At 41.9% G+C, this 15,254-nt stretch overlaps 1 protein-coding gene and 1 long non-coding RNA gene across 3 annotated transcripts in view; both read right to left on the bottom strand.

The window, feature by feature from the left end:
* The window catches only part of arhgef2a (Rho guanine nucleotide exchange factor (GEF) 2a), an 85,033-nt gene that overhangs the window by 35,936 nt on the left and 33,843 nt on the right, over positions 1–15,254 (bottom strand). For both annotated transcript variants that reach the window (XM_084379026.1, XM_084379027.1), the window contains exons 7-10: positions 13,238–13,381; positions 12,732–12,982; positions 5,499–5,624; positions 4,118–4,235 (exon numbers count right to left, since the gene is read on the bottom strand). In XM_084379026.1, coding sequence (XP_084235152.1) covers positions 4,118–4,235; positions 5,499–5,624; positions 12,732–12,982; positions 13,238–13,381 — 639 coding nt within the window. The remainder of the gene's footprint in view (positions 1–4,117; positions 4,236–5,498; positions 5,625–12,731; positions 12,983–13,237; positions 13,382–15,254) is intronic.
* LOC311272542 lies at positions 1,480–3,548 on the bottom strand. The gene is made up of 3 exons (XR_014624573.1): positions 3,127–3,548; positions 2,556–2,650; positions 1,480–1,847 (listed from the first exon to the last, which is right to left on the bottom strand). It is a non-coding gene; the product is annotated as an uncharacterized lncRNA (long non-coding RNA).

Genomic DNA, 15,254 nt, shown 5'->3' with positions numbered 1-15,254 from the left:
AGAGTTTGGTTGGTGACAGTTGCACATATACAGTATAAACAGTCATGTAATTATTTTCATGTATCTGAGTGCAGCAGCACTATGTACAAAGCTATGGGAAGGGGAGTAGAATATGTCAGTCTAGTGATTGATCATGTACCTTTTGGTCACAACAGAATAAAGATAATGAGACATTACATGTGCCATAGCTTTTTAACAAAATGGTGTCAACTACAGTAGAACAGGATGAAACTTTCGCCTCATCTGAAACTTTCACACAGAGGCGGATGCGGAGAGTTGGCACAGGATCCCCGCATGCAAACGGCAGTGTGAATGGGGATAATGTGGCATCTCTGTGTGATTTCAGAGCTTCCCCGCTGAACACCCGTTTCTCGCAACTTTTCTAAGATCTCATGATGTCACTCCATTCATAAACATGTCATTAATTAGAGACATGTATGGCTCGAGTGAGGCCATTAGAACGTGGGACTCCAGTGGTCTACTGGGACCGGACCATAGACTGTACACAGTCAATGGACTGGACCGTGGGACTTTTGGCGCTCAGACCGGTGTGTTGTTGCTCACCATGGATACCGAGCGACTATACATTGTGCATGCGCAAAGCGTGCACTGTAAAGAATTTCGCTGTAAAATAACAGTAAAATACTGGCAGCAGGGACGCCAGTATTTTACTGTTATTTTACAGTGCAACTACTGTTATTTATGTAACAGTATATTACCGCATTTTGGATTACGGTACATGACAGTAGGAGAACTGTGGGTTATGGTAATTTTACAGTATATGCCAGTGTGTTATAAAATCTGCTATTTTTGCATTCGTATAAATCCTCACCAATTTAAAAACAAAGTATGCAGGGCTTCTCAAATACCCTAGCCCTAGGCTACCACATTCATCCTGACAACCAGTCAACATCCAAAAGTCCTACAATAAACACACAGCTTGACTTTTCTTGTATTTTACTAACGTCTTGCCTTCTAGTGCTTAGAGCGGATCAGAAACACATTCAGCAACAACATGCATTCATCACTGTTCATCTGTCTGTGCTCAACTGAAGAAAAGTAGCAGGTTAAGCTAGCGGAGGACACGGAGGAGGAGAGTAGCAAAGAGTGGACAGTACAACGTTTTCAAGAACCAAGAACCAGAACTCACAGAGCAGAGCACTCACTCTAACACCGTTTCCCAGAACCGACAGCACAGAGCTCTCACTTTAAACTTATTCAACTGATAACTTATTTCACATAATAACTTATTTCACTTAATAACTTCTACCAAACTGTCTGAGCTGTGTCTGCCTCAGTTTCTATCATCAACATATGCATGCCGGCTCAATGAAGTGACATAATCATAACTGAATTGATTAAATTTTTTTGTTATTGCCAATCATTCCTAACCTCTGACCGTGAACAAAAATCAGATGCATACCTTTAAGTAATAAGTTCGAGAACCCTGGTATATAACACAAGAGAATATACATTCCATAACATTGCTGTAGTTTATTACAAAGTGCTCATTTGTACAGCAGACTTTGTAAGATTAATAACATTGAGAACATTTGTATTACAAAAATGACAAGGTATGGCATTACCATATTTGGAAGAAACTGCTTTACTAAACTCATGAGCATAACCTCAGACACTGAATTAAAATAGCATCAAGAACAGTGTAACGCAGCATTGAAATACCATCTAGAACAGTGTAACGGAATAGTCTAGCTTGAAACAAGTCTTTTGCATGTGAACAGTAACAGTGGACAGGGAGAAAGAAAAGAGGGGGAGAAAGAAAGAGCGAACAGTGAGTACTTGACAGCAGCGCCGGGCTGGTCTCCTCAGTCACCGATGACGAGTGCCTGTAAAAAAATAAAAAAATAAAATTAGCAACACAACGTCACTGGTAAAATATAAAAAATATGAAAGACTAATGGAGGGAGAGAAAGAAACATAAAAATGAGGGGAGAGAAATGGGCCAGAGCAATAAACTGTTCAAGGGAGAAAATCCTTAAAGACAGGACGAAAAGTGCAAAGAAGAGAAAAGCAAGAGACAGAAAGGAGAGAGGGTGGTTAGTTATAGTTTAGGGAGGGTTACATCCTTAAACGTACCTTTAGTACCTCCCGAAACTATGGGCTAGGTCAGAAAAGTAGCATGTTGTTGGAATGTTAAGAAGGACTAGTGGGAGGAATGGAGTCAAGCAGAAACTAGAAACGTCTAAATTTTCAGAAGACAAATTGTGTGCTTGCAAAATTGAGTTTTAAGTATTTTAATCAGTACTTGATGTAGTCATCAGTACTTGAAGCAGTAGTTGAACAAGCTGATACAGTACTTCATGTATTTTAAGAAGTTTAAAGAGCAGGCAAAACAATGCGCTCATTTGAAATCAGACCGTTCCTCTGATCAATGATAAAATCAGATCAAATTATTTGCACACATTCCTGCTGCTCTTCTCAACCAAGCACAGTCATCCTGTTGAGACTGCGGTATTCTAATATAATAAAATGTACATAATAAAATGTGTTGATATGTTTTTAACGTTGCTCCTGGCAGGAACACACTGACACACCTTACTTCTCCACCTGGTGAGAGACTGGCGATTGTAGGTCCTCACTCACTCCCTTTGGAAAATCCTCTTTCCCGTTTGTCGTTGCACAGTCAGCTCTATAAAGCACAAGTTAACACAAGTTAGTTATATCTTCACAAAATTGGCGATTAACTTTAATAACGTAGCAATCTCTAAGATGTTCATTTAAGTAAATTCCTGTTAAGCCACTGTCTATCGCTGAATAGGGTAACATGCCGCTTGGCTGGCCTACCTTATTTACAAAAATATTTACTGAAAGGCTGGAAAACTAGTGTGCAATGAAGTTAATGAAGTTAAATTAATAAATGATAAGATAATAAACACATAACACATACATTTTACAATAAAAAAAAACTTTATGAAGGTCAGCAACACCTAAAGCTAACTGAGCTCAAGCTAGCTACAGAGCTTGTTTCACTTAGCCCTGTTTAGCAACCTGAACTAATGAAACAGACCTAATGAAACATCTGAAATGTCAACAGTTCAATAATCATGCAGACAAAACAACACTGGACACTGCCAATTTCGGGAGATAAGCATGACTTTACTTTACCTGCTCTGTTGAACTCCACATGGACTTCTCTGGGTGGAATGATATGACGGAGTTGGCTCTCCAAAGTCAAGGTCAGGAATAGCCAGTTAGGTTACATATTGTCACTCACAAATGAGTAGTTTGAAGAGTTTGATCAGTAAAGAAGTGCTATCATCAAAATAGAAACATAAACCCGCAATCATCAGTAAGATGCTGATGGATAATGACTGGACTTGAGAAGGGATGTTAGCACATGTCTCCACTGCTTGACAGAAAATACTGTATTATGCTGTTAAATAACAGTTTCTTATTGTTGACTGAGCATGAACTGTTAATTTACATGTAAGCATGAATATTTAACAGTATTTTACAATTATTTTAAAATACAGTAAGATACTGTTGTAATCCACCGTAAATTTACAGCAATTCGTTACAAATACTGTTTTATGTTAAATTACAGTTATCTACTGTTATTGTTAAATGACGGATTTAACTGTTAATTTACATGTGAGGGATGAATGTTTAACAGTATTTTACAATTATTATCAAATACAGTAGGATACTGTTGTAAATCCACCGTAAATATACAGCAATTCGTTACAGTGTGGCCACACAGCAGAAATGTACCGTGGGAAATGGTATAACAATAACGGAAAATGTAAATTAGATTTATTATTTCGTTTTGGTTTCCTTGTTTATTATATTTTCCGTTTGGGGCTGAAAATAGGAAAACAAACACCAGTTTTCAATGTTTGGTGAATACAGCAAAACAGAAAAACGACTAATTTTTTCGTTTTTCGTTTGCCACATTAAATGGAATAATTGAATGATCAGATGATACACGGACCGTGTACAGGACTTTTGTTTCCTGGTTTACACCTTGTTGCACTCCCTGCTGTAGACCTGTTAGTATATCTGGATGTGTAAACCTGCTGTTATTTTATTTTGCAGTGAAATCCTAAAGTTCCATGTAAAAAGATGTTGACTGGGTGACTAGTGACTGGGGTCTCACCGCTGGTGTTGTCCAGAATGCGCTGGATAAGGACGGGATACTTGGAGATCCGCTGAGTCACCAACAAGATGCATTCCTGAACACCATGGCAACGTAGCAATGGTCCTCGACTCACCCGCTGGCCAGAGACAGAGACACACACTTACAGAATTATTCTGGCTGTCATTTCTTGTCATTTTATCACTACATTTTTTCAGCTTTGAGGATACGACAAACAACCATTAAACTGGCAATGGACGTCTTTTTGCCATTCACTCGATGGAGAGTGCTTCAGTGTTGTCTGTTCCCTTGTTGATATGTGTTTCCTCTTACCATCAGGACTGGAGACACTTCAAAACCAGCATTCTTTCTACTAGATCAGTAAGTAACAGAACATCACTGGTACCATCTACAGAGCATCAGTGACATCAGTGAAGTTAGATGTCTGCACAGAGCACAAAGATACTAAAAGACAACACCCACCCAGACACAGTCTGTTCACCCTGCTGCCATCTGACAACAGATACAGAAGTATCTGCTGCCATACCACCAGACTACAGAGCAGCTTCATTCCTCAGGCTGTTAGACTCCTGAACTCATCGTCAACACTCCATCATAAAATATATTTTTTCTTGTGTTGTATAAAGGGACTAAAACTTGCATTTTGTTGTGTAAACCATTGTTGTAAAATGTGGTACCACTATCAGCTCTTTGGACACTATGCTGACGTGGATTCACAAAGGCCCTCCTTTACAGTCTTTAGTGAACAACATACTGAAGGACATGCACAATAAGTTTGTTGTTATAAGCTTGAATGGCATTCAACATATGCATCATATTAGGCATGGAGAATCATTCCTGGGGTTCATTGTCCAAGACAATGAGTTCCTCCAGGAAGAGCAGGCTTCCTGGAGCTGAGGCATCACTTCAACACGGTGCACTTCCTGACTTTTGTTGACCCGGATTGTTGGTTTGTGGATCAAGTTCGGCAAGGACGGCTCGGATAATAGGATTGGAGCAATCCTGTCCCAACGCATACTAAATAACCTTAAACAATGCCAGAAACAGTGTCAAGATCGAGAAAAACATGAAAGGAAACATAGGAGAGGAGCAGATGAGAAACAACAACATAATTCTTCCAAATGTAACTGAGTGTTGAGAAATGGTCACCATGAGGCTGTGTTTTTAAAAAAAACAACCCACAGAAAGCTTTCCACCCTGACAACCAAACAGCCAAAGCCAGAGAAACTGCTGGGATTAGTTGGTGCCTTGATTATTTGTTGGTCAGGCTATGGAATGTATTGTTAATACATTAATAAACAAGATTATGCATGAGCTACCTTATTTCTCAATTATATTGCATTGTACAATGTGTGTGTGTTGATGCGTTTGTCCATCTCACCCGTATGAAACACTGGAACCTTTTGTCTCTGGCCAGCAGTTCCTTGTACAATTTGACGGCCTTCAAGTGGCGGCTACAGAACTCAGCGTAGGTCTTCCGCATGTCATCTGCACACTGACCTGAGAACTGGCAGAAGAACCAAAGCATAGGTTGTTTGGAGTGGCTGGCATGGTTTCTGATATAATATATATTATATAAATATTTTATGAAAAAAAATTAATTGCAAATAAAAACTGCAAATCAAACAAAATGACAATTTCAACATGACTTTTATTCCTCTCAGATATTGAGCACAAATTTGTTTTGTTATCCATGTTAGCACGTCTTTCCAAAGATAATCCAAACACCTGACAGGTGTGGCATATTAAGATCCTGATTAAATAGCATGATTAATGTACATATGTGCTTTGGACTTGTCAAAATGAAAGGCCACTCTAAAATGTGCTGTTTTATTTTGAAGGCTCTGAATGATGGACCTAAAATGCACGCACATGAGCATGCACGTGCACATGCGATGTACGGTGGTGTGCATGCACACGGTTACATTATTTTTCAAACATCGTGAACTTTTACCTTTTCAGCTATGCAAAAAATGAGAGGATGTTTTGCTGCCCTCATCCTGACTAGTTAATGTTAGCGAGCTATAAACTTCACAAAGACTACCGCCTTCTTTTCAAGTGGAGTAATTTCTTTCTTGCAGGCCTGTAGCAAGGATTTTATTAATACTGAGGTCATGCGTAGGCCTACTAGAACGAGCAGCATTAAAAAGGAATTAGGAATCTAAAAAATAAATCTGGTAACATGACTATGAGGTAAATAGTCATGAATATTTAAGTATTAAAGTAATAAAGTAATAATTCTGAGTTTAACATTGACATTTTATCTCACAATTTCGACTCTTAAATCTCCAAATTATGAAATGAGGGTTATACATATGGGTGAAAGTCATAATTATAACATTTTAAAAAATCTCATCTTAAGTATTTATGATTTTTCATCTCAAACTGTTTTTATTTCATAACAATGACTATTATCTAATGATTTAAGGTGCGTTCACACCAGACTTTTTATTTTTGTCGCTGTCGCTCCTGTTGCTCCAAAAATCGATCGATCGGAGGCACTCATTTCTTCCCGTTTGTATTGGTCCAGCATGGCTGACATTGTACCTGTTGCCGCCGTTTACCTGTTGTGGAAGTCCCACACGCGCCATACAACCAAGCGTCGTCGGTTTTGGGTCCACAACATACTCAAGATGCGCACTGATCTCAGTGAATACCACCGGCTATTCCAGGAGCTGCGTCTGGACGCCAACCGCTTTCAACGGTATACGCGGCTGACAACGGCCCAGTTTGACGAGCTGTTGGCGAGAATCGGAGGCAGGATTGCCCGGTTGGACACCAACTACACGCGCTCCATCCCAGCTGAGGAGCGCCTGGCCATTTGTCTCCGGTGAGTGGCTGTGTGTGTGTGTGTGTGTGTGCAGCATGGCGGCATGGCGGCAGCATACGGCATGAGCGCAGCACTCTGAACATCTGATTACACCCGTCGTAACTGCCGCCGTTAATGTAGTCATGTGCACGATGATTTTGTGGAAGACGGTCTGGACAATGTGCTTGGTGTCGGTGATCAGAGTTATACAGGTTATCTGTGGTAAACAGCTCACAGACCCAATCCCTCTCCAAGTGGGCATTAAAACTGGCTGCCCCTGGAGCGCAGTTAACTTTGTGTTAGCACTAAACCAGTGGTTAAAGTGGCTTTGTAGCTGTGTCACTTGTAATGTTATCTCCCCTAACCCCGTCCAGGGGTATGCAGATGATGTTCAGATTGCCTCTCGTCAAGAGGCCGTGATTAACAACATGCTCTCCAGAACAGACTCCTTTTTGGAGTGGTCAGGATCAGAGGTTAAAGATTCAAAATGTGCAGTTTTCTATGAAAGGCGGAGTGGGGGGAACCGATGGTATCACTCTAAAACAGATACAATACCTGTGTTCACTATCTGCAATAAGCCACTCAGAGTTTACTCACGTCATGAAACATATACATATTTAGGTCATAAATTCAATGTGGCAGGCGAGTGGAAGGACCAGGTCGATGAAATTACATCAGAATATTACAGCAGACTTGAGTCTATAAATGTATCCCCACTGCCACTCATCATGAAGCTGGAGGCAGTTAGAGTAATTGCATTGGCCAAAGTACAACATCTTCTTTCTAATGTACATGTTCCACGAAAATCACTACGTGATTTGTCGGATAAAACTGTATATTTTGTGAGGCAATGGACTGGCATAAATACACATACAACACGTAATATCATATTTCATAGTAAGAGTGAGGGTGGTCTGGGTGTTCCCAATTTTGAATGGACATATATTGCTACGAGACTTTCCCACCTGCTGAATAAGCTGAACAATGATGATAAATGTGTCAGAGAGCTTGCCCGAGCTTCTCTGTTCTTGGACCTAAGAAGACGCAAGGCCCCCCTGGCTCGTGGGTCGGAGCCTAACTTCCTGGGCTTTAAGAGGAAACCTAGTGGAAAGCTGGACAGCCGCTCTCCTGGCTTCGGTGTGTGGTCAGACTGGCCCGATTTGAACGATCTGTGTTGCTGGGCTGATGTTACCCTGGAGTGGATGGGGTCTGACTCTGAGTCCGTGGAGGTCTCAGAGGAGGTTATATCTGACCCCAACATCTCTGTAAAAGCAACTGTGAATGTCTGTGGGACAAAACATCTACTCCCACTAAGAAATGCTCGAAGTCACCTCTTGGGGGCTCAGCAACAAAGGCAGCGGCAGCAATGGACTGAGCTGAGACTTAAAGGGAAGACTGCGTGTCTCCCAGCTGCAGACCACTCTGTCTCACACGCTGTGTTCAGAAATGCTGCCCTGGATGAGAACATTGTTACATTTGCTATAAAAGCGAGACTACAGGTTTTACCAACTAAACTGAACCTTTCCATCTGGTTTACAGGCAGTCATGCTCCTTACTGTATACACCATGGCAGTGAACAAATAGCTGAAACCATGTCTCACATCTTAAATGGTTGCCATGTTTACAGAGGGCTCTACATATGTAGGCATGACAGAATTGTGGATTTGATATCAGCAGATACCTCTTCTATCTTCAGGTCTACCATCATGCTGTATAAACAGTCTACTGTGAAGCGGAGTATGTTCAGCCTGTGTAATGATGTCTCAATGTTCTCTAATGTAACAGCTAATACTCCTGATGTTGTTGTTGTTAATGAAAATCGTAGAGAGGTGTTCATTCTGGAGGTCGGCTGTACCTTTGATTCCAGCCTAGAGGAGGCCTTTCTAACCAAGGTGCTGAAATACCAGCAGCTGAAGCAGACCATCTCTCAGCTGGGCTACAGATGTAAACTTCTAGTCTTTATATTTGGTAGTCTGGGGCATGTGCATAAGTTGGTTGTGAGGGGCCTTCAGATGGCTGGCCTCCCTAAAAGAAGAGCTAAACAGTTAGCCAGGTACTGCTCAGTCTCAGTTATTATTGGTAGCCGTTCAATCTGGAGGAGACGATGTTTTCTGTATCCTTGAATGTCTGCTTTCTATCCGACCTGTAGGTCATTTTGTATGTAACTGTATTCAGCCGCCCAGGCGCTTTGTGACTGATGTCTTCCATTGTCAACTGCACTGGCAGTGTTTATGTCCCTTGCGCAAGAACCCTTGTACTTTTTTGTTATGTGGGCATAAATAAATATTTCAAATGTGTGTGTGTCTCCTGCAGGCTCCCAGCGAGAGACCTGTCTATCCACAGACACGCCCCCCACCTGTTCCAGCTGTGCAGGCAGTTCAAGCTGCTCCAGCCGCCCAGGCGCTTTGTGACTGATGTCTTCCATTGTCAACTGCACTGGCAGTGTTTATGTCCCTTGTGCAAGAACCCTTGTACTTCTTTATTATGTGGGCATAAATAAACATTTCAAATGTGTGTGTGTGTGTGTGTGTGTGTGTGTGTGTGTGTCAACGTAAAGCCGGCTTTGCTCTTCCGGACCGTGGAGTTGTATTTCGTTTCCATGGTTTCAGTAGTTGTCATAGTTACACATAGATTACGGCAGCCAATCAGCGCTGAGCAACAAGCGACTGACGGCCAGAGACTTGGGATTTCTCATGTCGCTCGGAGCCCCAGCGATTTTTCGCCTGAGCGATTAATCGCTCAGTCACTCATTTGCATTGACTTAAAGCAACACTAGGTAGTTTTTCGACCTTAAAATAATATTTCTAAACTCAGTTAAGTGGTAGAGTAACGGTTAATAGGATGAACGGTGAAGCCTCCGCAGCCTGAGGGGGGTCGCGCCGGCAGAAACCGCACTGCGTAACATGTCAGAGCGGGTAGGGACATACCTGACGTAAAGAAGTCTAGTGCGACCTGCTTTACGACGCATTTATTCGTCGGTGGATTTAGCCAGCAGCTACTTGGATTTTTTGTAAACCAACGCCATGGCCAAGCCAGCTAAAAAAGCCAAGAAGGTATTGTCTGAGGAGGTGAAGAAAATAAAAAAATAAAGTGATATAACATGAGCCGGACATGGATAAATATTGTACCAGCTTACGCTTGGTGGTGCGAGCTGAAAGAACTGATGGCGACCTAGTCTTGATGCTACTGGATTTGTAAGTCATATATTACATATATACATATTTATTATCTTACCGACTTTTACTTTGAGTGGATTTGTTGTTATGTGGTGTTCATTGGGGCTCTATTTGTCCGCAGTTTATAACCGTAATAAAGCCGGGAGATAAGCTAATGCTGTCTGTTTCGATAGCTTGCTCGTTTTCATGTAGTGATTGTAAACGATGACTAACTTACTAAAACTCTATTAACGTCTTGTCTTGTAAAGTTGCAGATTTCTTAGTTCATGCTGATAATCAACATAATTGTTGAACAGTGAGGTCGGGAGGTAAGGTCAGGCTATTGTTGTTATTGGTAACGTTAGCATGCTACTTAGCTACTGATGTCGTACAAAGTTGGTTGTAGTTATTGCACCAAACACAATGTCAGCTTGCACGTTTTAATGTAGTGACTGTAAACAATGACTAACTTACTAAAACACCATGAACGTCTTGTCTTGAAAAGTTGCAGATTCCTTAGTTCATGCAGATAATCAACGTAATAGTTGAACATAGTGATCGGGAGGTAACGTTAGCATGCTACTTAGCTACTGTTGTACCGAGTTGGTTGTAGTTATTACACCAAACACAACGTCAGCTTGCACGTTTTCATGTAGTGACTGTAGACGATGACTAACTTACTGAAACACTACGAACGTCTTGTCTTGAATAGTTGCAGATTCCTTAGTTCATGCAGATAATCAACGTAATTGTTGAACAGTGTAATCGGGAGGTAACGTTAGCATGCTACTTACTGTTGTCATACCGAGTTGGTTGTAGTTATTACGCCAAACACGTCAACTTGCGATTGTATTCAGTAACTCCCGAAAACATCGTTATATTTTCAGACATTACTAAACACATTCACGCCCAAGCGTCGTGGTTTGGAAGTAACTTAGTCGGTGCAATCACTATAACCAACTCGGTATGAGAATAATTCTAGCATACTAATGTGCTGTGCAGCCTATATGCTAACAAACTACCAACTGCTATCTCTGAATCTAGCTTGTTGTTGGTACTTGATTGAGGTCTTTTCATACGATTTCATGATTCACCGGCTCCGTCAACAAATTCACGTGTATTCATTTTCCCCAGGGATGCTCATACAGCGATAGTATTTACGACTCGAGTTACAGATAATTGTGCTTCTCAACCAGCCGGGGGTAGTAATGAGTCCAAACTACCTAGTGTTGCTTTAATATGTAAACTTGCTGCCAGTGACAAAAATAAAAGGTCCGGTGTGAACGCACCTTTATTAGATTTTTTTTATAACAATTTCTGCCTGTTATCTCTTTATTATGGCTTATAGTTAGTTGATAGTTTATTCAAAGCTGCTGCGGTGCACTGTAACATTTGTCATAGTGTATTTCCCACCGTGAAAATGTCAGAGCAGAAACTTGTGATTGACTCTGTGCTCAAAGCCTGGACAGTTTCAAATGAATATAGGTTCATAGTTCTTTGGTTCAGCTCCTAAACACAGTTGCAGTTTCTGTTCCTCTGCTGTAACTCTTTGTTACAGTTTCTTGTTTTGAGTGTATTGAGTATGAAGGTCGGTGAAATGCAGCCCCTCGGCCTTCACACACAGAGTGAATGACAGGACGATACTGTGCGTGTCCAGCTTGTTACACGTCACATAATGTTATGAGCTGTGCATGCAGAGCAGTTCAGCTTCACTGATGAGAAGATGCCAACCTTTGTTTAAATACCATACCATACAACTAAGTAGTTTTAGCAATTCACCACTTTAACATTTTAACATTTAACGGGATCATGCAAACTGTATGACCTGAGCGGCGCTCTGGTGCGCTCCGGCCTGTAACTCAAAGCATTACTTTATGTCGTGAATCAATCAGCACACCTTAAATGTCAATATGACTCAGTGGATCTTGTCCAGCAGGACATGCTGCAACATGAGGTGATGGTGGTGGATGGATGGCACATCAACGGGCCTCAGGATCTCATCACATAACCCCACCATCACCATGGGCACTTTACAACGCTGATATTAGCAAACTGCTCGCCCACATGGCACCATACACACTGCCATCAACGGTAGAATGAAAACCGGGATTCATCCATGAAGAGAACACTTCTCCAAAGTGCCAGACACCTTCAGAGGTGAGCATTCTGATGAGCTTGCAGATGAACTTCCCTAAGATGCTTTCTGACAGTTTAAACAGAAACTCTTTGGTTTTTACAAACCAACTGTTGTAACAGCCGTCCGAGTGGCCTGACAGGTGAAGAAGCCCAATGTGGAGGTCCTGGGCTGGTGTGGTTACACGTGGTCTGCAATTCTGAGGTAGGTACTGCCAAGTAGTTTATGGTGGCAAAATGAATAATATATTCACAGGCAACAGCTCTGGTGGACATTCCTGCAGTCAGCATGCCAACTGCATGCTCCCTCAAAACTTGACACAGACGCAGATTCTAACAAACTTGTGCTCCAAATTACAGAGGACATTTTTTCTCAAATTTTTCTTTTTGTGTGCACAAAAAAGAGAATTTCAACTTGTGGAAATTGGAATGGAAAAGGAAAGTGTTGCGTTTAAATATGCTGTTGAAAAAATTCCAGCTTCATTCCAGTGCTGTGCCAGTCTGAAAGAGCAGTCACCTGCTCTAGTAGTATGTCTCCCAGCTGGTGAATGGTGAAGTTGCGGCTGGATCCAGGATGCAGGCTGTTGTTCCGCCGCAGAAGGAGTTGTGCCAGGAAATGGGAATGTAGTCTGATCAGCTGGTCCAGGCAGGGGAACATGGCATGCACACTACTGGGGTCCAGCTGAAGCTCCTCCAGCATGCCCTGTCGGAACACCCTTTCCATGATATGCAGCGTTCGCATGTGGTGCAGCTCTGTCTGAATCAGCTCTGAGAGGGACACACACACACACACACACACACACACACACACACACATAGAAATCATACCACAGATTATAGCAGTCATACAGCAAATGCAGTTCTGGAATTGCACTTCTGACATTTTTTAAATGAAATTTGAATCATGTCTGGCTACAGAGAGTACTCTCTTTGTGGTACTTTATTCTAGCTACTGTAAATACATAGCTGCTCTCAATGTCTGTACTATGGGGGAAAAATAAAGGTCAGTAAACAACTGCTCACCATAGATGACATCCTGCCTCTTGATGACGTTTTTGCGGTGTGCCTGCAAGTAGCTGCTGTCCACCGCCATGCTCCATGAGTCGGCCTTAAAGTCTTGGCCCTCGAACTCCATATCCTCCAATACTGAGGTGTAGTAGATATCTCCTTAACATGAGAAAACCCTCAACATTACGGTCATAGGTGGCAAATATATTTTTGAGTTCCATACTCTTTTCTCTCATGCCTTTGTTCAGATTGCTGGTTGTAGAAATAATCAAGGTCGGTACATTGAGCTTTAAGTCCAACAGAAATACAATTACCATAAATGTCTTTGATGATACATCAAAAATGCTCCTTCGTTCTCCAACACTATGATTAATTTTGATTAACAGCAGAGTTAGCCAGGCTGCAGGGACCAGTGGTAGAATGTAGCTTTACCTTAGTCACTTCCCATTAACACGTCCATTTAACTATCTACTGACCAAACTCATTCATAACATGATTATTACTGAATGAACTCATGTTAATGAAGAGCTGCTTGGACATGTATTTGAACCCTGGTCTCTTTGATAATAATGGTTATTGTTAGTGGCCACCCAGGGTTTTCTACCAAGAAATTCACTTTATTTTATTTTCTGTTTAGTACAGGTATCAAATTAACTATTGTGTGGCATTAACGTCTGCATTGGGAGCAAGTTGGGAGTGGATGGTTGGGTTAAACAGGCACAGGACGTTAAAGCTATGGTCTACGATTTGAAAGATTGATCATTATTATTAACATTATTTAGATGGTGGTTATGGCCCAATAGTACGACCTACACAATGTGAAGAGCAAAAGGAACCAAATAAATCCATTCTCTCTAGCGCCTGCAAAACTGCAAAGAAATTGACCAATAGCAACCATCCGGTCCGGATGGGAGTTTCCCCTTGCTCAAATTTGCACTTTCTCTCTCTCCCTCCATCCATTCCCCTCGCTCACTTCCCTGCTCCTGGTCCCGTCCCGTCCCAACCCACTTCCGCATTTGAAACTACAAGCGGGCAAGAGGTTTGTTTGGCCCTGAGCAGTTCAGGTATGGAGGGAAAACAGAGCGACAATAGCAAGCGGCCTCTGCTTGCCCCACCGGCAAAGGCTGAAAGAAAGTGCAAGTCTGTCACTGAAAAGGGAGAGACAAAGTGGAGATGCGACACAAAGACGGCTCAAACCCGAGTTAACGTTGGGTCATCGTTTGAACGGTGGCGAAAGCTCTGTGAAGATATGGACCTGAAAAGCGATGCTGATACAGCGGCGTTTCTGTTGAGCAGGTAATCTTTCGTCTTTATTGTGGATGTTGTGACACAGATAACATTCATGCCGATGCTGGCTTATGACTGTGAAAGCTGCCGTTAGTTTGTTTCTGTGTTATTAGACAGTGTCGAGACAATTTCTGTCTCTGCAGTATTGTCAACTAGGGTTGGGTGGTAATACGGTAATAAGGTATACCACGGGGTCTTAAAAATAGCAACAGTATCAGTTTCAATACCGTCATTAAAAAAATGCTAACGAGAACGGAGAGGCGGTAAATACTGATGAGGCAATTTGTAAATTGTGCAATAAGGACGCATCTCCGAAACAACAACACAGCACGCCCTTTTCACACAGAGACCGCCGCATTATCACCGCAGCACGGTTCGCCAATTCTCCACCATTGGTTGTTCACACAGACCCGAGCAGCTCTGGCATAAAAGACGAACCAAAATATAATTCACACAGAAAGCCGGTGCCGCGGCTCCAACAGAGGCGTGACGGTACACGTGTTTACCTGTTAATCTAAACATGTAGCCTACACCTGACCGTTTATAATCATATGGATGCTGTTATAATGTGTTGTGATTGAGATCCTGACCCACCAAACATCCTGGAAAGTGAAGTTGTCAGTCCACAACGCGCCCTGTTAAAGCCGGAAAAGGTGCTGCTCTTTGTTGTTATTAAAAGTTGTTCGGGCTGTGATTTAATTTAATTGATTTGTGTGCGCGAAAACTGTTCTGGATGTTTATGTTA

The sequence above is a fragment of the Pagrus pagrus genome (genome assembly GCF_965226575.1).
Source record: "Pagrus pagrus genome assembly, chromosome: 17".
NCBI lineage: Eukaryota > Metazoa > Chordata > Actinopteri > Spariformes > Sparidae > Pagrus > Pagrus pagrus.
This window is presented reverse-complemented; position numbering and strand designations above follow the sequence as displayed.